Source organism: Ovis canadensis, chromosome 2 (assembly GCF_042477335.2).
Source record: "Ovis canadensis isolate MfBH-ARS-UI-01 breed Bighorn chromosome 2, ARS-UI_OviCan_v2, whole genome shotgun sequence".
Lineage (NCBI taxonomy): Eukaryota > Metazoa > Chordata > Mammalia > Artiodactyla > Bovidae > Ovis > Ovis canadensis.
Window position 1 is genome coordinate 34,058,227 of NC_091246.1, and position 27,519 is coordinate 34,085,745.

Genomic DNA, 27,519 nt, shown 5'->3' on the forward strand with positions numbered 1-27,519 from the left:
CCTACTCAGTGGGCATGAGTTTGAGTGAACTCTGGGAAATGGTGAAGGACAGGGAAGCCTGGCGTGCTGCAGTCCAGGGGTTTGCAAAGAGTCGGACATGACTGAGTGACTGAACAACAACAACAACAACAACGACAATAAATATCTTCTTTGGGAAAATGTTCATTCAGGTCCTTTCAGTTCAGTTCAGTTGCTCAGTGAACTGTTTTTTTGTTGTTGAGTTGTAGGTGTTCTGTACATATTCTGGATAGTAAGCCCTTATCAGATATATAATTTGCAGATATTTTCTCTCATTCTTTATGTTATCTTTTCACTTTCTTTATAATGGCATTTGAGGCACAGAAGTTTTAAAATTTGAAGTTCAATTTATCTTCCTTTTTCTTTTGTTTCTTGTGCTTCTGTTGCTGTAACTGAGAATCTGTTGCCAAATTCTGTGTCATACAGATTTACTCCTATGTTTTCTTCTAAGAGTTTTAGCTGCTTATATTCATGTTGTTGATTCATTGTGATGAATGTTGATTCATTTTTGTTTCTGGTGTGAGTAGGAATTCCACTTCATACTTTTGCCTGTGAAAATCCATTTGTCCCAGCAATAGAAGAGAGTGCTTTTTTTTTTTCCATCATGGAGTGGACTTGGCACCCTTGTCAATAATCAGTTGGCCATAGGTGTATATGTTTATTTCTAGACTTTCAGTTTTGTTCCATTGGTCTCTTTGTCTTTTTGCCAGTACCAGTGTAAATTGATTTTAACTAGTTTTCATTAAAAGCATGAAAATTGATAGTGCAAATAGCAAAGCTAGTAAAAACCATAAGCCAAAGTAATATTAAAAATGTAGCCTGTTAATAATTTGTATCAGAATTTTGAAAAACTTGTTTTGCCCTGACTGGCATAATGAGGTTCAAATATAGGTCCAAGAGTTACAAATGATTATATATATATATATATATATATGTATGTATATTGATTACTTCACATTTTATGAAAAAGTTTTATACAATAAAGTTATTAGTTTTAAAAACTAAAAATAGTGGTTTATCTCTTTCATATGAAACTTGTTTTTGTTTTCTTTTGTTGAACTTGAAATAACTATTCACATTTCATTTTCAACCAACATGAGATGATTTCCTCCTTGCTCTTGATGCATATACACATAAGAAATTGAAAACCAGCAGCAAAATGTTCATTACCCTTCTATTATTTGCAAGACACTACTCTTTGATAGAAATTTAGCTCTTTTTAGGGACAGAGCACGGAGAAGGCAATGGCACCCCACTCCAGTACTCTTGCCTGGAAAATCCTATGGATGGAAGAGCCTGGTAGGCTGCAATCCATGGGGTCGCTAAGAGTTGGATACGACTGAGCGACTTCACTTTCACTTTTCACTTTCATGCATTGGAGAAGGAAATGGCAACCCTCTCCAGTGTTCTTGCCTGGAGAATCCCAGGGATGGGGGAGCTTGGTGGGCTGCTGTCCATGGGGTCGCACAGTCGGACACGACTGAAGTGACTTAGCAGCAATAGCAGGGACAGAGCAGGTAAGTCTCATCTTGAGTTTATAGTCACACTGCAGTGCACAAAAATTCTTCCTCCTCAGTCAAGTTCTCAGAATAAGCAGATGATTCAGAGAAAGGGCCTCTCATTTCATCTTATATTTATTTGAAAAGAAAGAGAAAATACTGTTCAGTTTTATTTTCTAATTTTATTCCTCTAGGTCAGCAAGATTTGAAATTTGTTGATACCCCTTTTCACTCTCAAGTCCAAAGCAGCAATAAGAGCATCTTCTCATATCCTTTTGTCATTTGAATTTTTTCCCCAAGAATCTTAAATTGTGTGCTTAGTTGCTCAGTTGTGTCCGACCCAGTGTGACCCCATGGACTGTAGCCTGCCAGGCTCCTTTGTCCATGGGGACTCTCCAGGCATGAATACAGGAGTGGGCTGCCATACTCTCCTTCAGGGGATCTTAACAACCCAGGGATCGAACCCAGGTCTCCTCCATTGCGGGTGGATTCTTTACTGACTGAGCTGCCAGGGAAGCCCAAGAATCTTATTACTTGAAGTCAAAATGCTTTCTCTAGGTCTTGCAGAGAGTAGTGGTTGATTTGTTTTGTATGGTAACAAATGTTTGCTAAGTTGGCTAGTTGCAGTAGCCATTCTTCTTCCTGAGTGCTCAGCGGAATCTGGCCTACTGTGTTTGTGAAAGTACCCCTGCAATTCACCACTCAGCTCTGACACACGCTCGAGAACTCTTCATCCGCCAAGCCCCTGGATGTCTTAAGAGAACGTTTTCATTTCATCCCTCAGAGCTTTTGATTTACTAACTCTTCTCTGTGAAGAAAACACTGTGTTAAAAAGTCAGGTTTTTTTGGAGGGTGGGGTTGTTAAACAAGAGTAGCACATCCTCACATGGAGCCAGCTATTGGAACATTTTCAGCACAGGTGCCAACAAAGTTCTTCCAAGATGGACCTTTTGTTTCTAGACAGGAAGATAAAACATCAGTTATCCTGTCTTTTTCTGGCTTTGGGCAGCATTCTGTGGCAAAAAAAAAAAAAAAATTATTAATTTGGCTGCATCGGGTCTTTGTGCCATGTGGGCCCTCGGTTGTGCCTCACAGGCTTCTCTTTAACTGTGCAGGTGGGCTCCAGAGCACATAGGCTTAGTTGCCCCGTGGCATATGTGATCTTAGTTCCCCAACCAGGGATTGAACTTGAGTCTCCTGTGTTGAAAGACAGTTTTAACCACTGGACCACCAGGGAAGTCCCACACACAAAAAATGTTTTCTTGATTTCATCATTCAGTCTGGACAGGAAAACCTGTTACCTATTTATCACGTGAGTCTTCAATATCACATGACATGTCAATATATTGACTTACTGTTATTATACTGTAGAACTTTAAAATTTTCTCTTACTACATCTCATGTAAAGTATTTCATTTGGCATAACTTTACATTCTGGACATACTGGGTTCTCAGCAATTGGGGTGACTTTCCTTTTGCTAATCAGTGAAACTCTGCTGCTGTATCACTTGCTACCTTAGCCTTTTCATTGTATGTAATTTTTTTTAACCCAAAGCTTTATTGTGTTTGTTTGGAGATCCCATTAGTACCTTTAATGTGTCCAACTACTATAATTTGCAGCTGTATGTTTTGAATATTGCTAGAGCCATTGGCAGCCCACTCCAGTACTCTTGCCTGGAAAATCCATGGACAGAGGAGCCTGGTAGGCTGCAGTCCATGGGGTCGCTACGACTAGGACGTGACTGAGCGACTTCACTTTAACTTTTCACTTTCATGCATTGGAGAAGGAAATGGCAACCCACTCTGGTGTTCTTGCCTGGAGAATCTCAGGGACGGGGGAGCCTGGTGGGCTGCTGTCTATGGGGTCGCCCAGAGTCGGACACGACTGAAGTGACTTAGCAGCAGCAGCAGAGCCATTACTGCACTTGAAACATTTCCCGCATAGAATGGAATACTATATTCCGTTGTATAAATCTATTGATAAGTAGTTTTCAGTATAAGAATGTGCTTTTTTATGTGTGTCTCTTGTTGCACTAATTTAGTGAAATGACTTGGAGGATATAATTCTTCATTGCTAATCTTACCAGAATTGTCCACTGACCCTCCTTTCATACCCCATCCTCAAAACTTGCCACATTGGATTATCAGGCATATATGTAAATTACAAATGTTAATGTCTAAAACATAAGGACATACTAAACAACTAAGTGAGAAAGTCACAAAAAGTCCAAACATTTCACAATGTAAGGCCCTTATAATTTATTCAGTTCACAGTTTGGAATTTTCATCCCAATAGCAAAGTGTTAGGAATGGGTGCATCTGGGTATACAGTTTTTTTCATGAATATTAAAATTTCCCTCCAGTTTTTTTTCCCTCCAGTTTCCCTCCAAGTTCTACAGTTGTAGAACCTTTGCTCCTGTGAGGCAGTTGATAGTGCATAAGGGGTGTTTAGGGGAGGTAATTTGAGGAAGGGGCTGATACTCATTAGCCCATTACCTTCTCCATGTCCCATGCAATCTCCAGTTATCACAGCCAACTCTAGCCAAATATACATGGTCCTTCTGTGTACTAGCACACACAGATGATATGAAATAAAATCATTAATTAGCTGTCACTCCTTGGTGCACAAAAGTAAAAGAGAAGAAAAAAAGAACCCCTTGTGTTCTATTTTGAACTCTCAAAGAATTCTAGCAACAACTTGTGGACCCCACTTTGGGGAACCCTGGACAAGGCTTTGGAATCTCCGTATACACTGCTGTAGAACAAAGCATGTCTAAGTTGGTACTTCACTGCGAGGTCAGGTGGCATCTGTGTGACTTTCAGTCTAACAAATTTCATAAACAGTGAAATTGAGTTTGGCGGGTATAAAAACATCTGGAACCTAACTGCAGTAGAACCCCCCCCTTTTTTTTTAAGCTTTCCTGTACTACATTCCTGTAGCACAGGAAGGCATGCTAGAGAGAAGGTAATGTATATACTGTGTGCCACTATACCATATCCATCATATTATTGAGTTTTTAAAAATGAAGACTTCTTGCTCATTTGTATAGTAAAGTTGTCTCAAAACAAGTCCTTAAAGCATTTGTTTGTTCATTCAGAAATCTATTTACCACCTACAATGTACTGGCACTGTACGAGGTACTTGGGGGGTGGTGAGCAAAACAAAGATTTCTGCTCTTTTTGAACTTTAGTTCAATGGAGAGAAATAAATAATAAATAGTACACATAGTTAAATTGCCTAGTTTACAAGGTGATTAAAAAGAGTTGCACCAAGATATTAGGTATTAAACTGTGTTTATATCAAGAACCTTGGGTTTCTGCCTCTTTTCCTCAAAACCTTGAGGAAATAAAAGAACTTATTTTGGCTGCTTTTGTAGCTACCAGTAGTGATAAGCTGTTGAGGGTCTGGGATGAATTAGATTTCGGGATTGATGTATGTGATGTGATGGGGGCATATGGTGGAGATTTGTAAGTATAGGAAAATAAACTATTCCTTTACGAATTTGTTTTGACACCTGTTCATATATATGTAATCAGTTATTGAGTACAGTTTTCAAAGTGTTCTGTTACTTTTGAATCATCCTGTCATAGAAGGCTGTAAGTGCTCTGGGAAAAGAGAAAAGTACATTGAGGTAAGGGGTGATGGGTATGCTGGTGTCTGGAGCTGTTTTACAGTATTAAATAAGATGGTTGGGATAGGCTGTATTGAAAAGGTGATTGTGTTTTTTGAAAAGGTGATTCTTGAGCAAAGGAAATTTGGGAGTTGGTTAGTCATTGGGCTATCTGGCAGAACGTTTCAGGCAAAATAAACAGCTTGGGCAAAGACAGTAAGGTGAGAGTGAGCCTGGCCTGCTGGTGGAAAGCATGGAGGCCCAGCCAGTGCATCCAGAGCAATGTGAGGAAGAGGAGTTGTAGGCAAGTTACAGAGAGAAGGGCTGGGGCATTCCTTTAGGACCCCTAATGCCATTTAAATATGTGGGCAGCACCCACTGGGCTTTGAGCAGAGTGATGACAAGATTTATCTGCATATTTCCCCCCTCTTTTCTCCAGGCTTTTAAAAGGATCAGTCAAGGTGTTGTGTTGAAAATAGACTGTAGGTGCCATACATAGAAGGGGGATGAATAGGGGCAGTGGCCCACCATGGTAGTATTGATAGATGTGGAGAAGTGATTGGAGTCTGGATATATTTTGAGAGTAGAATTGTCAGGAATTCCTGAGGGGTTGGATGTGGGGTATAAAACAGGAGTCAAGAAGGACACTAAGGTTTTGGACTGAAGAATTGCAGAGAGAACTGTCTCTTAAATACATTTGAGGAAAGGAAAGTCAGGAGATTAGTTTTGGATATGTTAAGTTTGTGATATTATTAGAGAGCCAAGTGGAGATGTTGAGTAGTCATGAGACTGGATGAGGTCACCAGCGAAGAGAGTGGATTTGAAAAGGCCAAGGACTGAGCCCTAGGACATTCTAGTAAAGGAGATTTAAGAAAGAATGGCAGTGAGTAGGCAGAAAACAAACTACAGCTATATAATAAAGTATTTATAAGAAGGCGTGATCAGTTATATTAAATGATCTCCTTGGAAGTACTTTCTTTGGCCATATACAATTGAAGTTGTGTAGCCATTAATGTTAAATGAATGAATTTTGAGATTACAGTGATTTTCATTATCTTTTAAAAGTTATTCAAGTAATAGAAATCCATGTTTTCTAATATTTTAAAAATATAGCAAAATGTGGTAGTTTATATAAATTACACGTGTAATAAAATGATGTAGAACTAGAAACACATGTTGTATGAATGTCAGATTCCTGGCTTTGACACTATGCTAGAGTTAGCATGAAATGTCATGTAACCATTGGGAGAAACAGAGGGAACACGGGACCCCCCATCTTCTCATGGAGGAAGAGACACCCAAGAGATCTCCCCTGGCCCTTCCCCCATGCCACAGTCCAGTGAGAAGATGGGGGTCTATGAACCACATACTCAGTTCTCACCAGACACCGTAACTGCCTGCACCTTGATCTTGGACTTTACAGCCTCTCTTGCATAAAGTCTCAGTGTCTTGCTTTGTCACAGTTGTTTGGCAAAACCACAGACTTTGTGAGATGCAACATTTCTGCTTCTAGGTTCCTGCTCTTTCTATTACACCATACTGTAATGAACACAAACTTTCACAGCAAAAAGAAGGCTTTTCCTTCTCTCTGAAGCACTCTGGCCTCAGGATTCAGCAAGAAAAAGTGGCTGTAAAGGACATATTTGCTTAGTGAAGTACACTTTTTTCCCTTCTTTCATGTTTCTTTTTGTTTTTCTCTTCAATAGTTGCTTTACTTAACATCCTTCTGTTGGCCCTATACAACGAAAATACAAACTAACTGAGAATAGAAAAAAATGATTGAAGCATTAAATGTACAAATTACAAATCTGTTCCAGATATACTTACATTAAATAAAATACCCTTTTCAGTACAGATTTATAGTGAATGACTGTGCATTCTTGGAAGCTTCAAGACATCTAGGAAAGGGCTGAGAATTTACATTGGATCACAATTTGTAATAGATTTCTTATCACCGATCTATGAGCTGTGCTAAGCATGTCATTAGTGTCATTTGTGCAGGGAACTAATTTTGTTTGGGAAGAGGGTGAGAAGCAAGCTGTAGCCTCAATTCTGAGTTCATTACGACTTTTCAGGAATCTCAGCAGCAGTGTATTTAGTAGTTTCAGAAAAGGAAATATGTTAAGGTTAAGGAGGCAACTCTTTGGAATTTCAGACATCTTTTTTTTTTTTTTTTTTACTGTATATATGTAGAATGCTCCATCTACAATAAGCAGTTGTGAAGAGGTTCTTCTTCAGGATAACATGGTCACAGACTTGGATGACCCAGAGGAACAAAGAGAAAGCTTGAGGACTGGGGAGGAGGGCTTCCTTTTGATTTAAGTTGGAGACAAACTTACAACATAGTCTGTGGGCCTGCAGCCTTCTCCTCCTGTCATCTGTCATAATTCTTCATGTAGTCTTCAACTTTATTGCCCAAGTCCTCCTTGTCCCACAAATGATGTTTTGTTCTGCAGCTTCAGTATTCAGGGGAGCATCAGAATTCAGAGGATAGGTAAACAGAGTTTAATCCCCAAACAACATCCTTCTGTGTTCTCGGGGGAGCCCATCCAGTGCCATCAACTGAATGCTCTCTGTAAGCTTAGACATATGGTTTGGCTTCATGTTCTGCAACCTCTTCAACAGTCTGTCTCTCACAGCAGCCCTCTGAGCAGAGCTGGAGGTGATGGCTGGTGTCTGGAACCCTGTGAGATCCTCATCCTGCTTCATTATGCTTGCCTGTGTCAGCATTATTGCTCCCTTTACCCTGGGCATCCCAGACAGGCGAGACAAGGCCCTTCAGCTTGTGAGATGGGCTTGCTGTTAATGTAGTTTTAGAGAAAATCATACTACTTAACCAAGTAGCTTAATTCTGTTTATGGCAACAACGGTGCTTTTGAAAACATGTAAGATTCCCCCCACCTTTGGACGTATAATGACTCTTAATTAATTTGGAAATCAGAAAAAGTTACTTTTGACTTTGTGGGCATTAAAAAAGTCAGTTAAAAGGAGTAGTTAGCATTTAAAAATTTATCTTCTTTAAAAACAGCCTATGTAATTTTTGTAGATAATCCTAAATATGTTTCCTCTATTATAACTGAGTTTAAAAAAAGGGAAAAAAAGTCATGTTTAGTTAAAGGAGAAGTTCTTTGTTACTGTAGTAAAACACCCAGAATATCTGTGTCTTCTAAATCTATTATATTATACAGTTTGAAGTCTCTTCTTTTTTGGGCATGTTTGTTTTCCTTTAAATATAGCATTACTAAACATTGTATAGGGATGTAACTTGTTGAATTGACAATAATTTTTAAACTTCTTATTTAAAAATGCCACGAAATTCCTGCTTCAGTAATAAGCATCAGTACGTAAAATTAAAATATATCCGGGTCTTTTTTTGGGTGAATAGTTGTAAAATAAATCTGAAAAATTATAAAAATTGTGAATAGAGATTTAGGGTTTTAAATCTCTTTTCCCTCTTGCCCTCCAAACCCAGGGTGGTAACTACTTCTGCAGTTGTTTATCTTGAGCCTCCCTAGGCTTCCTCTATAGCTTGCCAGCCTTGCAACATCTGTGTAACCAACTCCTATTTTAGATCCCGTAATTAAAAAAGATGTAAGGTTTTAAAATATATAATATGTACATTCCAAAGATGAAACCTCTGTTGGTTGAAGGAAAATATGTGTAAATATATTAAATGAGAGAGATTTTTGAGAAGATTTTGCTCTATCTAAACAATTTGTTGTTAATTAAAATGTTTTCATACAGAAATAATACATATTTACCAGTGTTTGACTGCTGTGTGAATGGTGGACAATACACTAATCATAGGATTGGTTTGAATATTTTAAGGTGTAGTATTAGAACAGGAAGGCTAATTTGAATGGTCTCAAAAGAAATCTTGGCTCTATAGTATAAATTATGTTTTTACACTTTTATAGCACTTGGATTTTTGATAACCTTATACTGACTGATTTTAAGTGGTTTAATAGGCACACCTTGTACTTTGAAGTGACCTGCCAGAAGCATGTAAAACTCAAACATTCTCCTGTGGTTTCTAGTCTTATCTTGTGTTGCCCATAATAAAAACTATCAGTTGTATGACTTTTATGACATCTAATATATAGAAAACAAAATTGTGTGTTTAATATCAGTATTTTTTTCTTTTTAGATTATCTGCAATGGTGAAATGAAGTAATTCAAGATGAGCAAGTTAAAAGTGATACCAGAGAAAAGGTATTGTAATTTTAAATACCAGTATGTATAAATTATAGACATAATACATGAAGTGATTGTATGAAACTTATTACCTTAAAATACATTTGTTTAAATGCAGCATCATATATTTATGTTATTTTGTTAATGTTTATTACTGTTTAACTTTTCATTTAAACTTGACACATGGGCCGAATCTCACCTATTGCTTGTTTTTGTGTGGCCTGAGTGGTTTTTACATCTCTAAATGGTTGGGAATAAAAATAAAAATGTGAACATATGAAATTCAAATTTCAGTGTACATAAATAGAATTTTACTAGAACATAACATTTTGTATATTGTATGGCTACTGAATTTTTTTCCTTACGTAAGACTTGATCAAAGCACATCCGTTTCCATAGAAAATTTATTATATATTTTCTATCTTTAAATGCTTCTGTGGATGCTCTTTTTTGTTTATTTTTTTGCCCCCTTTAGATTTTTTTCTCAACTATGAAGTATCTATTAAACAGGTTTATGTACCTAACTCAGTGCTGAATCTGGGAGAGTAGGAAGAAACATAACACTTAATGCAGTGCTTTGCAGAAAATGAGTGTTGAGCACGTTCTAAAGAAGTAAAATGAGCCCTATTCTCTTTCTACATGAGGCTTATAATCTGATGAGAACACCTGAACAAATGCAGTGTAGTGGTTTAACCAGTATATAGTGAAGTCTTAAATTTTGAGATCCATAGACTTTTATCTTTCCAGCTTTCTTGTTCAAGTGTCTGTACTGCAAGAGTTCTGCCTTATCCTTAGCTCTGATCTATTGAGTCATCATCACTTCCTCTCTTATCAAGTGAAAGTCGCTCAGTTGTGTCCAATTCTTTGCAACTCCATGGACTATACAGTCCATGGAATTTTCCAGGCCAGAATACTCAAGTTAGTAGCCGTTCCCTTCTCCAGGGGATCTTCCCAACCCAGGAATCAAACCAGGATCTCCTGCATTGCAGGTGGATTCTTTGCCAACTGAGCTATCAGGGAAGCCCCTCTCTTACCAGTGTAGGATCCATTGTTTATCATTCCAGTCTTGCAAATACCTGAAATGCTTTTACCTTACTTTGTATGTTTTCATCACACATACCTGACAAAGTCTTTTTCCTGAATAGACCTTTACTGAGTGGCTGAATGATGCTGGAGGATGAATTAACTTAGAAGATATTACTAAAATGATTATTGATAATCAGCCTGAACTGAGCCCAGCAATCTTAACTACTCTGATTCTAAATTTTGGAATGACTGTTTTATACTTTTCAAGCATTTGAAATTGTCAGGTGTATATGTACATATTCTCAGCAGTTGACCTAATCTTAGAGATAATACAATTTATTGTCCTCATATTTCTTGTACAAAATTTGCTTGCTCCCCTTTATTTGATTCTATCCTTTGCTTACCCTCCTGTTACTTTTTGCTACAAAGGATGTGTCTTTTTTCTTGGTCTTTTAATCATTAGTATTTTTCTCTGTTGAATCTTTAATTCCTCCATTCCATATCATTTAAACCAATCTGGGCTTTCCCATATTTAGACTGTACTGTTCTGTTACTGGGCTTCCCTGGTAGCTCAAGCACCGTACAGTACAGTTCTGTTACTACTCAATTTATCTGATTTCCTCAAAAGCCAAAAGTTTTAAATAGCCTGTAAATGCAATCTGCATCTCATTTCACACTCTCCAGTCACTCTTGTTTAGTTCCTGCCTTATCTACTACACCAACGGTACGTATTAAGGTCACCTATGAATTTTTAAACAGCTTTATTGAGCGACTTCTCTTTCACTTTTCACTTTCATGCATTGGAGAAGGAAATGGCAACCTACTCCAGTGTTCTTGCCTGGAGAATCCCAGGGACATGGGAGCCTGGTGGGCTGCCGTCTGTGGGGTTGTAGAGAGTCGGACATGACTGAAGCGACTTAGCGTTGACATATAATCATCTTATAAGAAGCTAAACATAGTTTAATAACTTTGGTTTATGTATAATGGTTAAATCATTATCTCAGTGAAAATAATGAATGTATTTATCATGTTCATTAACTACCTAGAAATGGAATGGCTGAAGCATATGGTAGGTCTGTGTTTCTTTTTAGGAAACTTAACAATGATCTGTTTTACAAAGACATTAATACCATCCTATAGTCTCTCCAACAGTGTATGAAAAGTCTAGTTCTTCTGTATTCTCACCAACACTTGTTCAGTTCAGTTCAGTTCAGTCGCTCAGTCGTGTCCGACTATTTGCAACCCCATAAATCGCAGCACGCCAGGCCTCCCTGTCCATCACCAACTCCCGGAGTTCACTCAGAATCACATCCATTGAGTCGGTGATGCCATCTCATCCTCAGTCGTCCCCTTCTCCTCCTGCCCCCAATCCCTCCCAGCATCAGAGTCTTTTCCAATGAGTCAACTCTTAGCATGAGGTGGCCAAAGTACTGGAGCTTCATCTTTAGCATCATTCCTTCCAAAGAAATCCCAGGGCTGATCTCCTTCAGAATGGACAGGTTGGATCTCCTTGCAGTCCAAGGGATTCTCAAGAGTCTTCTCCAACACCACAGTTCAAAAGCATCAATTCTTCTGTGCTCAGCTTTCTTCACAGTCCAACTCTCACATCCATACATGACTACTGGAAAAACCATAGCCTTGACTAGATGGACCTTTGTTGGCAAAGTAATATCTCTGCTTCTCAATATGCTATCTATGTTGGTCATAACTTTTCTTCCAAGGAGTAAGCATCTTTTAATTTGGTCATTCTTTTTAAATTCTTACGATCATTCTTTTAAAATTGTAGCCATTCTCGTAGGCGTATATTGATATGTCATTGTGATTTTAATTTGCATTTCCCTAATGGCTGATGATATTGAAAATCAATTGATGAGTTATTTGGTGCGTTATCTTTTAGCATATCTTATTTGGTGAAGTCTCTTTCCAAATCTTCCAATTTTTGAAATTTTAGTGTTTTAGTAATTGAGTTTTAGGTTTTTTTTTTTAATATTATGGATTCAAGTTGTTTATCAGATACTTGAATTGCAAGCATTTTCTTTCAGTTGCACTTTTTTTCCTTCATATTTTCTCCCATTCTGTGGGTGGTCGTCTCTCTTTCTCAATCTTTCTCTCTCTAATACTTGTTTATTTGTTTGGCTGCATCAGGTCTTGGTTGCATCATATGCAGGATCTTTCTTGTGTCACGTTGTGTCCCATGACTCTCTAGTTGTGACGTGGGGCTCAGTGCTCCAAGGCATGTGGGTTCTTAGTTCCTGGTCCAGGGTTCAATCCTGAGTCTCCTGCATTGCAAGGTGGGTTGTTAACTGCTGGACCACCAGGGACGTTCCTATGTAGTGTCTTCTAAGATCAGAAGTTTTAAATTTAGGTGATTTTCATTTGTTTATTTGTTCTTTTATGGGTTATGCTGTTAGAGTTATATCTAAGAAATATTTGCATAACCCATATTATCAATATTTTCTCTTATGTTTCTTCCAGTTTTTTATTGTTTTAGATTTTACATTTAGGTCTGTGTTCCTATTTGGGTTAATTTTTATATGGTATGAGGTGTGGATAGCACATTTTTTTTTGGCATTTGGATATCTGATTGTTCAGCACCATTTTTAGAAAGAATATCCTTTCTCCACTGAGTTCCTTTGTACCTGTATCAAAAGTCAGTTGTTTGTACAAGTGTAGATCTGTTATACTCAGTGTCGTTCTGTTGGTCAGGATGTCTAGCTTAATGCCTGTGCCTTACTGCATTTAATTATTATAGAAGAAGTAGTTAGAGAAATAGTTATTGTTCTCTTCCAGTTAGAAGAATATCGTTTTCTAATCTTACATACTTAACTATTTAACTATTTCTACAAAGGAATGATAGTGAAATTTCCATTTTTCATTGTCCTTTGCTCAACAAAAAAGAAAAATAAAGTTTTGTGTTCAGTATTTGGAAACAATAAAAACGTGATTAAAGCAAAAGTAGTAAAAATAAATAAAAATTAAAGAGTTAGAAATGAGGAACAACCATTTCTGAAAGATAATGTGCATATTTTGGAAATAATACCATATTGTTTGAATTAAGTCTTATTTACTAAGACTACTGATTAAGTTTAAAACTTTGGTATATTTTAATGAATTTTTTGCTGTCAGATGTTTATAGCTTATTTATGAAGACATGTGTGTTACCTGTATGCAATTTACATTTTATTATGAGAACGTAATAAAATTTATTTGCAATGTGAAGATAGTTTCTTTAGCCCTTGCACTTGCTTGGGAAATTATTTATTGCAGGACAATATGTATATACCATTGAGACTTTTGTAACATATAAAAAATTTATATTTTTAAGAAAATAGCTGTAAGACTGTGTGTAAACTCAAGAGTATCAAAAAGCAGTAGGAGACCACTACAGTGAAACAAATATTTGTGATAGTGTCTTTAAAATATACATTGGAAAGTTAACTTGACTTGATATACTCCACATCAGTCGTATTTTCAATTCCCTAATGTTCTAACTATTCAAGTAATTAACGTTATCAGTTATAAATGTAACTTCCCAAGGTTGGTTTTGGTCTCATTTTGATTCACCTAAAAATAGGCCAAGGGAGAGAAGATAAATTCTTATCTGAGTCTTTTTATTTAACGATTTTCTGCTTTGCTGAAAAATTGTAGCTTAAATTGTTCATTGAATAGCTGTATAGCTTTTTAATTTGTTTTTTCTCCTTTACGCTTGGATTTGGCAAAGTCTAAAAATCATTGACTCAGTGGTAAAGAATCTGCCTGCCAAGAAGGAGATGCAGATTCAATCCCTGGGTCAGGAAGATTCCCTGGAGAAGGAAATGGCAACTCAATCCAGTACTCTTGCCTGGAAAATCCTGTGGACAGAAGAGCCTGGTGGGCTACAGTCCGTGGGGTCACAGAGTCCTATTAAACCAAAACAAAAAATCATTCAATAGGTAGAACTGCCCTCTAGTGTTCACCCTACAGTTCTCTCAACATTAGTGTCAACAGTCTTAACATTTTTAGAGCTGAGTTGGAGGTGGCTTGGAATATTTTGTTCAGTTTTTATGTTCTCAGTGAGAAAAGTAAAAAATAGGAAAATCAGCTTGCTTATTACGTTGTTCTTAATTTCTGTTTGTTTGCCTTCCTTCAAAAAATTCATGCATACATCTGTAATTTGTAATGATTCTTAGAATCACTTAATTGCAAGCTGTTTTGTTTTGGTAGCAGTGTAATTTAATTTAAAAATTTAAGAGTTACTGAAAAAAAAAACCTCTCACTTTGAAATGGAACAGAAGATATGATCAGTGTGTTTCGTATGTTTTTGGATATTTTTAATAGATGTTTTATCTACTGAAAAATGCTAACAGATGACCTTCAAGAGAAATATTATTGGAGAAAACAAACAAAAAAATCCCCTAATTATTAAATTTCAGAATTCTGATTTCCATAATGCAAATTTCCCTTACATCTAAGTTACAGAATTGTTTTTTTTTTAAATTTTTATTTTTACTTTATTTTACTTTACACTACTGCATTGGTTTTGCCATACGTTGACAGAATTGTTTTTAAAGATGTATTTCCTCTCTAGTGTTCAGACTAGATCTGAGCACAAAATGTACAAGAGAAGTTTGGAACAAGAGTTCTCAAACTTTGGCTAAGAACCCCCTTGTGCTCTTAAATTAATGGAGACTCCAAAAAGCTTTTGTTGATGTAGGTTACTTGATGTATTGATATTTACCATATTGTATATATAATATCGATATTGCCATTTATATTATGATATATCAATATAATTATATGTAATATAGTAATACTACCATATGATAAATTAAAATTGAGAAATTATTTCATTGAAATAATCCAGTTACATTATAACAACATTATTATTGTATGTAATAATATTTTTACTAAAATAAGTTGTCAAAATAGTTATAAGATGGCATTTAAAATACTATTTTTTTTCAGTTTTTTTAATTTTAATTTTTTGGTCATGCTACACAGCCTGTGGGATCTTAGTTTCCCTGCTAGGGATTGAATTCTTGTCCCAGGCTTGAAATCCTGGTGTCTTTAACTACTGAATTGCCAGGGAAATCCAGAAAGTGGAATGTTCTATTCAATTTTTGCACATTTCTTTAATGTCTGGCTGATCAGAAGACAGCTGGATTCTCTTGTCTGCTTCTGAGTTCAGTGTGTCATATATGTCAGTATACGTATTATATATGTTGTTGTGCTCAGTCATGTCCGACTCTGCGACCCCATGGACTGCAGCATGCCAGGCTTTCCTGTCCTTCACTGTCTTCCGGAGTTTGCTCAAACTCGTGTACATTGAGTCAGTGGTCAGTGGACATCCTCTGCTGCTCTCTTCTCCTTTTGCCTTTGTCTTTCCCAGGATCAGGGTCTTTTCCAGTGAGTTGGCTCTTCATATCAGGTGGCCAAAGTGTTGGAGCTTCAGCTTTAGTATCAGTCTTTCCAATGACTATTCAGGGTTGATTTCCTTTAGGATTAATTGATTTGATCTCCTTGCAGTAAGGGACTCTCAAGAGCCTTCTCCAGCACCATAACTTGAAGGCATCAGTTCTTCAGTGCGCAGCCTTCTTAATGGTCCAAATTTCACATCAGTACATGAGAAGCTTTGACCTTTGTTGGCAAAGTGATGTCTTTGCTATTTAATACGCTATTTAGTTTTGTCATAGCTTTCCTTGTGCGAGCAAGCATCTTTTAATTTCATGGCTGCAATCACCATCTACAGTGATTTTTGGAACCCAGTAAAATCTGTCACCACTTCTACTTTTTCCCCTTCTATTTGCCATGAAGTAAGAGTCCCTTGGACTACAAGGAGATCCAACCAGTTCTTTCTGAAGGAGATCAGTCTGAAGGAAAAGACTCTTATGCTGAGAGGGATTGGGGGCAGGAGGAGAAGGGGACGACAGAGGATGAGATGGCTGGATGGCATCACTGACTCGATGGACTTAAGTCTGAGTGAACTCCGGGAGATGGTGATGGACAGGGAGGCCTGGCGTGCTGTGATTCATGGGGTCACAAAGAGTCGGACATGACTGAGTGACTGAACTGAACTGAATTGAATTGAATGGAACTGGATGCTATGATCTTAGGTTTTTGAATGTTGAGTTTCAAGCTAGCTTTTTCACTCTCCTCTTTCACCCTCATCAGGATACTCTTCAGTTCCTCTTCACTTTTTGCCGTTAGAATGGTATCATCTGCACATCTGAGGTTGTTGATATTTCTCCCAGTAGTCTTCATTGAAACTTGTGATTCATCTAGCCTGGCATTTTTCATGATGTACTCTGCATATAAATTATGCAGATATCTGAATATTGATACACTTTATTACACAGTTTCTAAAAATTATTTTTATTAATATCACCACTAATTTTATCATGAAATTTTTTAAGTAGCAGTCATGATAGTAGACCTTTGTTTTCCAGATAAATGATTATATATGGGGAGAAGTGGATGGATTTGAGATGTTTAGAGATAGAGCTGATAATGAGTTGAGTGTGGGAAAGGGAATCTGGATTTTTGTCTTGAGCAACTGATGGTTTATATGAGTTTGGGAAAGTTACAATTGAAGAGGAGTAGGTTGAGGCTGGAATTAAATGTAGGAGCTGGGCAGTGTATTGATTTTGCAGCTGTGGGGTTGCATGAGGTTGCTTGGGGCAGTAGAGTAGGGAGAGTGAGGAGAAGAGGGCTGAGTATAGAGCTCTGGGGGGTCTTCAGCATCTAGGGTTTTGTGGGAGGAGGAGCCAGGAGAGGAGATCTAGAAGAAGTGGCCATAGGATGAAAATCAGGTGTGTGTGGAGCCATTAAAGCCCAAAGAGGAAAGTGTAGACAGAGGAGCTGACTTGGACAGCAGTGAGTATGAAAAGAAAAGCTGTGACTGCAGGAGGTTTTGGGGAGACCTCACAGTGTTAGAAACTAAACTTTGAACAAGTGAGCAGTATGTGGGAGGGCAAATGCAGACATCTTCAAGGAGTAGCTGAGAAGTGGGGTGCTAATTGGTGGGAGCTCCTAGATCGTGTTGTGTGCCGATGGGTATGTTGCGGTTCCATGGGAGAGCTAAATGATGAATCAGAGGAAGTGGAAGGAGCAAATACACTAGAAATGCAGTGGAGGAATGGTTCTTTGTATCTCAACATACCAGTGAAAGAAAGCCTTTGAAAAGCAAGTCAGAGCACATTACTCTTCTCAAAAACTTCCCATCTCATTTAGTTGAAAAAAGTCAACATCTGCAGGGGCTACAAGGCTCTGAATGATGGTGCTGTCTTCTGCATCACCCCCAACTCTAAGTCTGCTGCTGTTCTTAATTGAACACAGCAGGCATGGTCCTGCCTTGGTGATTTGATGATTGTGACAGCTCTTTCTGTGGGTATCTGCACCGCTCATTATCTTACTCCTTTCAGGCCTTTCCCTAAATAGTGCCCTCTTGAGGTTTTTCCTGACTATGCTTTCCAAGATTGCAGCCATCTGCCTCCTTGCCCCTTCTATCCCCACAACCTGCTTTTCTCCATAGTGCTTCCCATCACCTTAATACTATTTATATAGTTATTTGTGTATTTACTTTGTCTCATTAGAATGTTCACTCTGAGGGGCAGTAAAATTTGTTTGTTTCGTTTACTGTTGACAATATCTAGAATGGTACTGTCAAATGGTACAAATGTATAATGAATGAGAATAAGGAAAGAATGTGGGAAGAGAGTCAGAGAGGTTTAAGGTGCTGGTTGTGTGAAGATAAGTGTTTTCTTCTTTGACTTTATAATAGTTGTGAAGTTGGGTGCTAACTGAAAAATGGAGTCAGGTAGAAGGGATGGTTAGAGTCTGAGGAGAGCATAGAATATGTAAAAAGCCTGCTTGGTTGGGGTCGGGGCGGGGTGGGGGGTGAACTGGAAAGGTGAACTTTCAAGATGTGACGGAAGATTGCTTGGCAGGGTCGAATGTACCTTTGTGGTTTTTTGAAATAGAACGTTTCTCACTTAAATCAGCTGAATGTTTGTCATACGCTCTAAAACAGAGTAAGGATATGTGGCATGTGTGCATGCTCTGCGCTTTTAGCAGGGTAGGATTTTGGCTTGTTTCTAACAACTGATCTTCATAGTATGGAATTCACAATTGATGTAGAATGTGCCCTAATTTAAAGTAATATTCTTTTTAGCCTCGCCAATAACTCTAGAATCGTGGGGCTCCTGGCTCAGCTGGAGAAGATCAATACTGAATCTGCAGAATCAGATACTGCCAGATATGTCACAGCAAAAATTCTCCATCTGGCTCAGAGTCAGGGTAAGCTTTCATCTCTTGTTTCTGAAATGCTTTCTTAATTGCTTAAAAGTAGATGCTAAAAATGAGAAAGATATGATTTTATATATATAAAATTTGAACTTTCTATATAGATTCAAGAAATTGAAAATTGAATAACTATGGAAGACATTGTTTTTCAAAGCATTGTTTCTAAAAATGATTATGATTTTACTCATATATGATTGTCCTCCTTTCCCCATTTTTCAGGCAGCACCTAATTCCAATACTGCTTGTAGAATGTTGACAAAAAGATGTCAGGTATTATACTAGTTATTAGTATTGTCCCTGCTTTGAAATGCAAGTGCTGTCATTCAGTGATTGGGTGACCTTAGGGAAGTTTTGAACCTGTGGGACTTACTTGCACTGACTCTGAAATAGAGATAAGAAATATCATGTAATTAGCATAAAATTTATATGAGAAGTATGTAAAAATGATGTTAAAAGTGTTCAATAAATGATATCTGTAATTAAGCATAATTTATCCAATTTATAAAGCTAGTACTACTGTTGTTGTTGTTAAGTCGTGTCTGACTCTTTGCAACCCCGTGGACTGTAGTCTGCCAGGCTTCTCTGTCCATGGGATTTCCCAGGCAAGAATATTGCAGTGGGTTGCTATTTCCTTCTCCAGGGATTGAACCTACATCTCCTGCTTGGCAGGTGGATTTTTCACCACTGAACCATAGGGCATCAAACCTTGACAGAGTATAAGAGAAGAAAAGTATTAACTTTGCACTAAGAAACATTAATTTGAAAAATCCCAAATAAAACATTAGTAAATCAAGTCTAATTATGAGTAAATATTTCAATATAACATTATTTGTACAGGTCCTATAAAAACCCATGTAATTATCTCAATAGGAGCTAAAAAAAATTTAAGATTTTTTAAGATTTTCTTAAATTGTTTTAAATTTAAGAAATTTAGGATTCCAAAATCTGTGCTTGATTTAAAAAGGAAAAAAACACCTTGAATTTTCTTTTTCTAAATAAGGATAAATCAACAGCTGCCTTAATATTTGACAGTGGCACATTGAAAGCATTCTGTTAAAATTAAGATCCAGACAATTCACAATTATTTTAGTTTATTGGTTTTTTATTACTGCATTATTCTAGAGGTATAGATAATTGAAGTAAGATGTTCAGCAAGCATTTACTATGTTCAGGAAGCTGGTATTTATTAACCTACCTTCATGATCATAGGCCCTTATTTTATTTTGGTAACTTATTCCTATGTAGCCCATTTAAGGAATATTTGACAGCATCCCCAAACCTAGGAGAGATCTTTGCATTTGTTTCTAGCAAAATCTTTTAATTTAGAAAGTTGCTATACTGGATTCTAGCCTTTGTAAATATTGTGCTTATCAACTAAGTTAAATGTGTAAGGATAGTCACTGTATTAGTGCAAAGATAGATATACCCAGTATATTCACTGTCTCTCATATGAAATAACTCCTTACAACAAAACAAAGCACCTCAACAAAAACCAAGAGAAGACAATTTTTTTAAACCTATAGATACTTATGTTTAACTGCTCTCATGACTGTAGATTCTTCCCATCACATTCTAGAAGCCCCTACCCCAACACCATCACTAAAAATTCACCTAGTCATACGACTACCATACATTGTCCTTTTCCTCACCCTGCCACCCACCAGTGGGAGAGCCAGCCCTTGAATACTGTCCCCTGAGGTTATGTAATCCAATGACTCTGTTTAGAGTTGACAAAGTATAAATTAGTAGTGAAAGATTGTCCTGTCATCTATCCATTTTAGAGAGAATGATTAGGAGTTTATGGCTCAAAGAAGAAGAAATACAAATAGCCAATAAACATATATTAGAAGTCAGGAATTACTAATGAAAACAATGAAGTTATTTCTCGTTAATTACTTTGGCAGGAATTAGAGAATGACAATATCCAGTACTGTTGAAGGCATGGAAAATAGGGTATTCTCATACACTGTAGGTGGTGTAATGATTATTATAAGCTTTGGAGAAAATAATCTGGCAATGTTATTAAGATTTAAAGTGCACTTGCTGTTTTATTTAACACTTCACTCTCAGAAACCTGAGTGAAATAAAAATCATATTATAAAAAGACTATTTGGAGATGTTTCAGTGTGTATATAAAATCAGAGTTCAAGAAATCACCTGAAATATCCAACAGTGAGAAAATGGTTGAATTAATTTTGATATAGCCAAACTGTGGGACTGTATAACTACATTATACAACTATTATCAGTAATTAATTATTTATGATATATTATATGGCTCATATGTGTAAGTACAGAGAGTCCTCAGAGATGCTGCATGTTTGATTTCATACTACTGCAATAAAACAAACATCGCAATAGGGTGAGTCAAGCGAAGTTTTTGGTTCCTAGTGCATATAAAAGTTGTGTTTACACTGTGCTTTAGTCTATGAAGTGTGCAATAACATATGTGTAAAAAATGTACATACTTTAATTAGAAATACTTTATTGCTGAAAAATGTAAGCCCTCAGTGAGTCATAACCTTTTTGCTCTTAGAGTGTCTTCCCTCTATATTCATAATAGGCTGCTGATTGATCAAGGTAGTAGTTGTTGAAGGCTGGTATGGCTGTAGCAGTTTCTTAAAATAAGACAGTGAAATGAGCTACACACACTCTTTCACACTTTTTCACTGCTGCATGCAGTGCTGTTTGATAGCATTTTACCTGCAGCAGAACTTCTTTTAAAATTGGATTTTATCTCAATATGCCGCTCCTTTATCAACTAAGTTTTCCTAGTATTCTAAATCCTTTGTTGCCACTTCAGTCTTCACCAGGAATTGATTCCATCTCAAGAAACCACTTTCTTTGCTTATCTGTAAGAACGCTCGTCATCTGTTAACATTTTATCATGAGAATGCAGCAATTCTGCAGATCATATCTTCAGGCTCCACTTTTAATTCTAGTTCTCTTGCTGTTTCTACCACATCTGCAGTTACTTCCTCCTCTGAAGCCTTGAACCCCTCAAAGTCATCCATGAAGGTTGAAATCAACTTCTTCCAAACTTCTGTGTATGTTGATGTTTTGACCTCTTCTAATGAATCACAAATGTTCTTAATGGCATCTAGAATGAATTCTTTCTAGAAGGTTTTTAACTGACTTTGCCTAGATCCATCACAGGAATCACTACCTATGACAGCTACAGTCTTATGAAATATATTTCTTAAATAGGAAGACTTGAAAGGCAAAATTATTCCTTGATCCATGGATTGTAGAGTGGATGTTGTGTTAGCAGGCATGAAAACAACACTAATCTTGTGGAGTGAGAAGGTGCATTGTCAATGAGCAGTCCCATTTTGAAAAAAATCTTTTCGTTTTTTTGAGTAGTAAGTCTCAACAGTGGGTTTTAAAATAGTCAGTAAACTTTGTTGGAGACCATGTACTCTCATTCAGGCATCATTGTTCCATTGATACAGTACAGGCAGAGAAGATTGAGCTTAATTCTTAAGGGCCCTAGGGTTTTTGGAATTGTAAATGAACATTGGTTTCATCTTCAAGTCACAAGATGGCATTAGTTTCTAATAAGAGAAGCTTTAAAGTCAGGCATTGACTTTTCCTTCCTAGGTATGAAAGCCCTGGATAGCTTCTTTCTCCTATATAAGTATATTTTGTTTATGTTGAAAGTCAATTGTTTCATGTAGCCAACTCACTGCAGCTGCTACATCAGCACTTGCTGCTTTACTTCACACTTTTATGTTATAGAGGCAACTTCTTTCATTAAGCCTCATGAATTAAGCCTCTGTTAGCTTTAAACATTTCTTCTGCAGTAAAAAGTATTACATGCAAATATAAATCAAAAGAAAACTGGGGTAGCAATATTTGTATCAGACAAAATAAAATAAATCAAATAAATAAAAAATAAATCAGAAAAAGTAGACTTTAAAGACAGAAAAGGACTTAACATGATGATCAAGGGGTCAACTCAATTGTAAATAAATATGCACCTAATGTAGGAGCACCTATATGCGTGCAGCAAATATTAAAGGTATAAAGGGAGAATAGGCGCAAAGGGAGAACTAGACAGTAATACAATAGTAGTAGGGGCCTTTAACACCCCACCCCACTTACATCAATGGACATATCATCCAGACAGAAAATCAGCAAGGAAACACTGGCCTTAAATGACACATTAAACCAAATAAACTATATGTATACATTCTCTCTGAAAGCAGCAAAGTACACATTCTTTTCAAGTGCATATGAAACATTCTCCAGGATAGACTGTATGCTAGGCCACAAAATAAGCTTGGGGAAATTTAAGAAAATTGAAGTCATATCAAGTACTTTTCTAACCCCAAAACTGTGAGCCTGGAAAGCAACTATAAGGAAAAAACTGCAAAGCGCAAATTTGTGGAAGCTAAATGGAGAAGGCAATGGCACCCCACTCCAGCACTCTTGCCTGGAAAATCCCGTGGACGGAGGAGCCTGGTGGGCTGCAGTCCATGGGGTCGCTAAGAGTTGGACACGATTGAGTGACTTCACTTTCACTTTTCACTTTCATGCACTGGAGAAGGAAATGGCAACCTACTCCAGTGTTCTTGCCTGGAGAATCCCAGGGATGGGGGAGCCTGGTGAGCTGCCGTCTTTGGGGTTGCACAAAGTCGGACATGACTGAAGCAACTTAGCAGCAGCAAACAGATGTTACTAAACAAGAAATGGACCATTGAAGAAATCAAAGAAAATCATAAAATACCTGGAAACAAGTAAAATGAAAATAATAGTCTGAGATTCATAGGATGCAGTAAAAGCAGTTCTCGCAGGCACGTCTATAGTGATACAAGCTGACCTCAGGAGACAAGAGTCTCAAATAAGCAATCCAGCCTTACACCAAAGGGAAGTGGGGGGAAAAAAAGAACAAAAAACCCCCAGAGTTACTAGAAGGAAAGAAATCATAAAGATCAGAGCAGAAATAAATGATATAAGACCGAAAAAATAGAAAAGTCAGTGAAACTAAGAGCTGGTTTTTTGAAAAGATAAAATTGATAAGCCTATAGCCAGATACATTAAAAAAAGAGGGTGCTCAAAATGATAAAATCAGAAATGAAAAGGACATTATAGCTGATACCACAGAAATAGATATGATCACAAGAGACTACTGTGAACAACTATATAGCAATAAAATGGACAATCTAGGGAATATAGGCACATTTTTAGAAATGTACAGTGTCACCAATCCTCAGGGAAATGCAAATAAAAACCCCGATGGGATTTCACCTCACACCTGTCAGAATGGCTGTCAATAAAAGGAATACAAATAACAAATGTTGGTGAGGAAGTGGAGGAAAAAACCCTTGTACACTGTTGGTAGGAATGTAAATTGGTACAACCACTGTGGAAAACAGTATGGAGGTTTCTCAAAAAACTAATGATAAAACTACCATTTGATCCAGAAATTCCACCCCTGAGTATATTCCAAAAAACCCCCAAATACTAATTTTAGAAGATATATATTTACACCCCAGTATTCATATCAGCATTATTTACAGTCGCCAATATATGGAAGTAACTTAACTATCAACAGATGAATGGATGAGAAGATATGATACACACACACACACACAGGTGCAAAATGGAATACTACTCAGCCATAAAAAGAACAATATTTGCCATTTGCACAGCAACATGGGTGGACTTGGTGGCATTACTCTAAGAGAAAGAAGTCCGACAGAGAAAGACAAGTACTGTATGATATCACTTAAATGTGGAATCTAAAAAGTATAACAAATGGGGATATAACAAAGAAGCAATTACACAGATATAGAGAACAAACTAGTGATTATTAGTGGGGAGGGAGGTGCAGTTAAGTGGTGGGGAATGAGAGGTAGAAAGTATTTGATGTAAGCTAGGCTACAAGGATATATTGTACACATGAGGAGTATAATCAGTGTTATTTTAACTCTACATAGAGTGTGACCTTTAAAATTTGTGTAAAATATATAGAAATACATTTGAAGTGTATCTCTTTTCCTAAATATTGGCCTCTAAGCTCCCTTTCCCCCTTTTTTAATTAAAGGAAAAGAATTGTGGAGAAATTTAGAAATCTTTAAACAATAGAAATAATTTATATTGATTTTTTTCTATTTATTGTGATGAAGGGGATCATCTGAGTCATGAATTGTTCTTCATCAGTCTTATTTCTATGTGCTTCAAATTAAAAAAAAACTTTTTTATTGAGGTACAATTGATTTACAGTGTTGTATTTTTTTAAAAATTGAAGTCAGAATTAAAAAATAGTATTAATTTAATGAAACCACTTCAAAATGGTGGTAGGCTTCTGTTTTCATGAATTTCTGGTTTTTGTCATAAAGATAATAAGGAGGCTTGCCTTTATTGTTCCTACTTCACCTCTGGTTCTGGTACCTGTCTTATTATATTGATCTTAAGATTTTAGATGTATTGACAGGGATTCACTTAGTCCATGATAGAAGCTGTGATGAAATGCAGGGAAGGTCTTGTAAACTGAAATCCAAAAGTACACACAGAGTAGAGCTAGCAACATCAGTGGAAGGAACATTTAAGAACCAATTTAGAGTATTTACTGGGCCAGTGGAGACATTGATTATATGTTTTATACATTATCTAACCAGTCCATTCTAAAGGAGATCAGTCCTGGGTGTTCTTTGGAAGGAATGATGCTAAAGCTGAAACTCCAGTACTTTGGCCACCTCCATGCGAAGAGTTGACTCACTGGAAAAGACTCTGATGCTGGGAGGGCGTGGGGGCAGGAGGAGAAGGGGATGACAGAGGATGAGATGGCTGGATGGCATCACTGATTCGATGGACGTGAATTTGAGTGAACTCCAGGAGTTGGTGTTGGACAGGGAGGCCTGGCGTGCTGCAATTCATGGGTCGCAAAGAGTCGGACACGACTGAGCGACTGAACTGAACTGAACTAAATCTTATTATATGTTAACTATATGATAAATCTTTATGCAGTTTTTTTTTTCTTTCATGTTTTAGAAGAAAGCTTTTTTTCCCCCCTACTTTTCAGAAAAAACAAGGAGAGAAATGACAGCCAAAGGTTCTACAGGAATGGAGGTTCTGCTGTCAACATTAGAGGTTGGTCACTGATATGCTTTAATTATGTAGCTGTTAATACCAACTAGTACTGAGGGGAAAAAAAATTGAAGTACAGAATTTTTATCCTAGTGGAAGAGCCAGTGAATGGGAGTTTAGTTTTTAGATTACTCACAATGGGGATATAAGCATTCTGATATATATTAGGTAAACCTCTAACTTTATTTCCCTATGGTTATAATGATAACCCTATTTTAAATCTTAACGTTAAAATAAAACACTAGTTGGAAATAAACCTTTAGCTTAAAAGATTGAAATTGGAAATTCTGACTGTGTTAGTTGCTATATATTCATGATTAAGTGTACTTCATACATTGGTTGCATAACTGTTGATATTAATTGCATTTCTGTGCTAGTATAAAAGTTTGTGGTGGATCAGCAGGACATGCTCAGAATCACAATTTTATATTTTATTCAGTGCAATGTTAAGAATAAGAATTAAGTACATTGTATACCTTAGACTTAAACAATGTTATATGTCAAATTATATCTCATTAGAACTGGGGGGGAAAGATCAGGGAGTGAGTTCATGTGTTGTTGTTCAGTTGCTCAGTCATGTCTGACTCTTTGAGACCCCATGGACTGCAGTGCACCAGGCTTCCCTGTCTTTCACTGTCTCCCAGAGTTTTATCAAATTCATGTCCATCGAGTCAGTGATGCCATCCAACCATCTCATCCTCTGTCACCCCTTCTCCTCCTGACCTGTCTTTACCAGCATCAGTGTCTTTTCCAGTGAGTTGCCTCTTCACGTCAGGTGGCCAAAGTGTGTGTGTGTGTTGTGTCTGTGTTTTGAATGCACCACACCATATGGCCTACAGGGTCTTATTTCCCTAACTAGGGATTGAACCCGTGCCCTTGGCAGTGAAAGCACAGAGTCCTAACCACTGGACCACCAGGGAATTCCTGTTTTTGTTTTTTTTTTTTTTAGTTTAATTAATTTACAATATTATATTTTTTATAGTTTCAGACGTACAGCATAGTGATTCAGTATTTTTGCAGTTTATATCCATTAAAATTATTATAAGATAATGACTGTAAATTCCCTGTGCTGTACAATACATTCTTGTTGCCTGTATTTTTTACATAATAGTTTGTAAGTCTTAATTCCATACCCCTAACATGCCATTTTCCCCATCAGTAACCACTAGTTGGTTTTCTGTACCTGTGAGACTGTTTCAGTTTTGCTTTATCCATTTGTTTGTATTATTTTTTAGAGTCCACATATAAGTGATAGCATATAATATTTGTCTTTCTCTCTGATTTATTTCACTAAGCATAAAATTCTCTGGGTTCATCTGCATTACTGCAAATTGTAGGATTTCATCATTTTTTCTATGGCTGAGTAATATTGTTTGGCTGTTGGTGGACACTTGGGTTGCTTCCATAGCTTGGCTATTATAAATAGTACTGCTATGAACATTGGGGTTCATAAATCTCTTAAAATAAATGTTTTTGTTGCTTTTATTTTTTTGGATATATACTCAGAAGTCAATTGCTGGATCATACAGTTGTTCTATTTTTAGTTTCGAGAAACATTCATACTATTTTCCACAGTGGCTGCACCAATATACATTCCTGCCAGCAGTGTACAAAGGTTTTTTTCTTCCACATCCTTTGCCACATTTGTTTTTTGTGTTCGTTTGATGATAGCCGTTCTGACAGGTGTGAGGTGAAACCTCATTGTTTTGATTCGCATTTCTATAATAATTGTCCTTGCATGTGTGTGTGTGCGAAGTCACTTCAGTTGTGTCTGACTCTTTGCAACTGTACCCCGCCAGG

The 27,519-nt window shown here is 37.0% G+C and overlaps 1 protein-coding gene and 1 pseudogene across 2 annotated transcripts in view; one reads left to right on the forward strand and one right to left on the reverse strand.

The window, feature by feature from the left end:
* Positions 1-27,519, forward strand: part of AGTPBP1 (ATP/GTP binding carboxypeptidase 1) — a 190,880-nt gene that overhangs the window by 21,753 nt on the left and 141,608 nt on the right. Inside the window, exons 2-4 of one of the 2 annotated variants that reach the window (XM_069575809.1) lie at positions 9,276-9,340; positions 18,498-18,622; positions 25,655-25,722. In XM_069575809.1, coding sequence (XP_069431910.1) covers positions 9,309-9,340; positions 18,498-18,622; positions 25,655-25,722 — 225 coding nt within the window. In that variant the 5' untranslated portion in view covers positions 9,276-9,308. Of the gene's footprint in view, positions 1-9,275; positions 9,341-18,497; positions 18,623-25,654; positions 25,723-27,519 lie in introns of those variants that run through there. The other variant, XM_069575810.1, reaches the window with a different exon arrangement.
* Positions 7,503-7,858, reverse strand: LOC138433340 (NEDD8-conjugating enzyme UBE2F pseudogene; annotated as a pseudogene).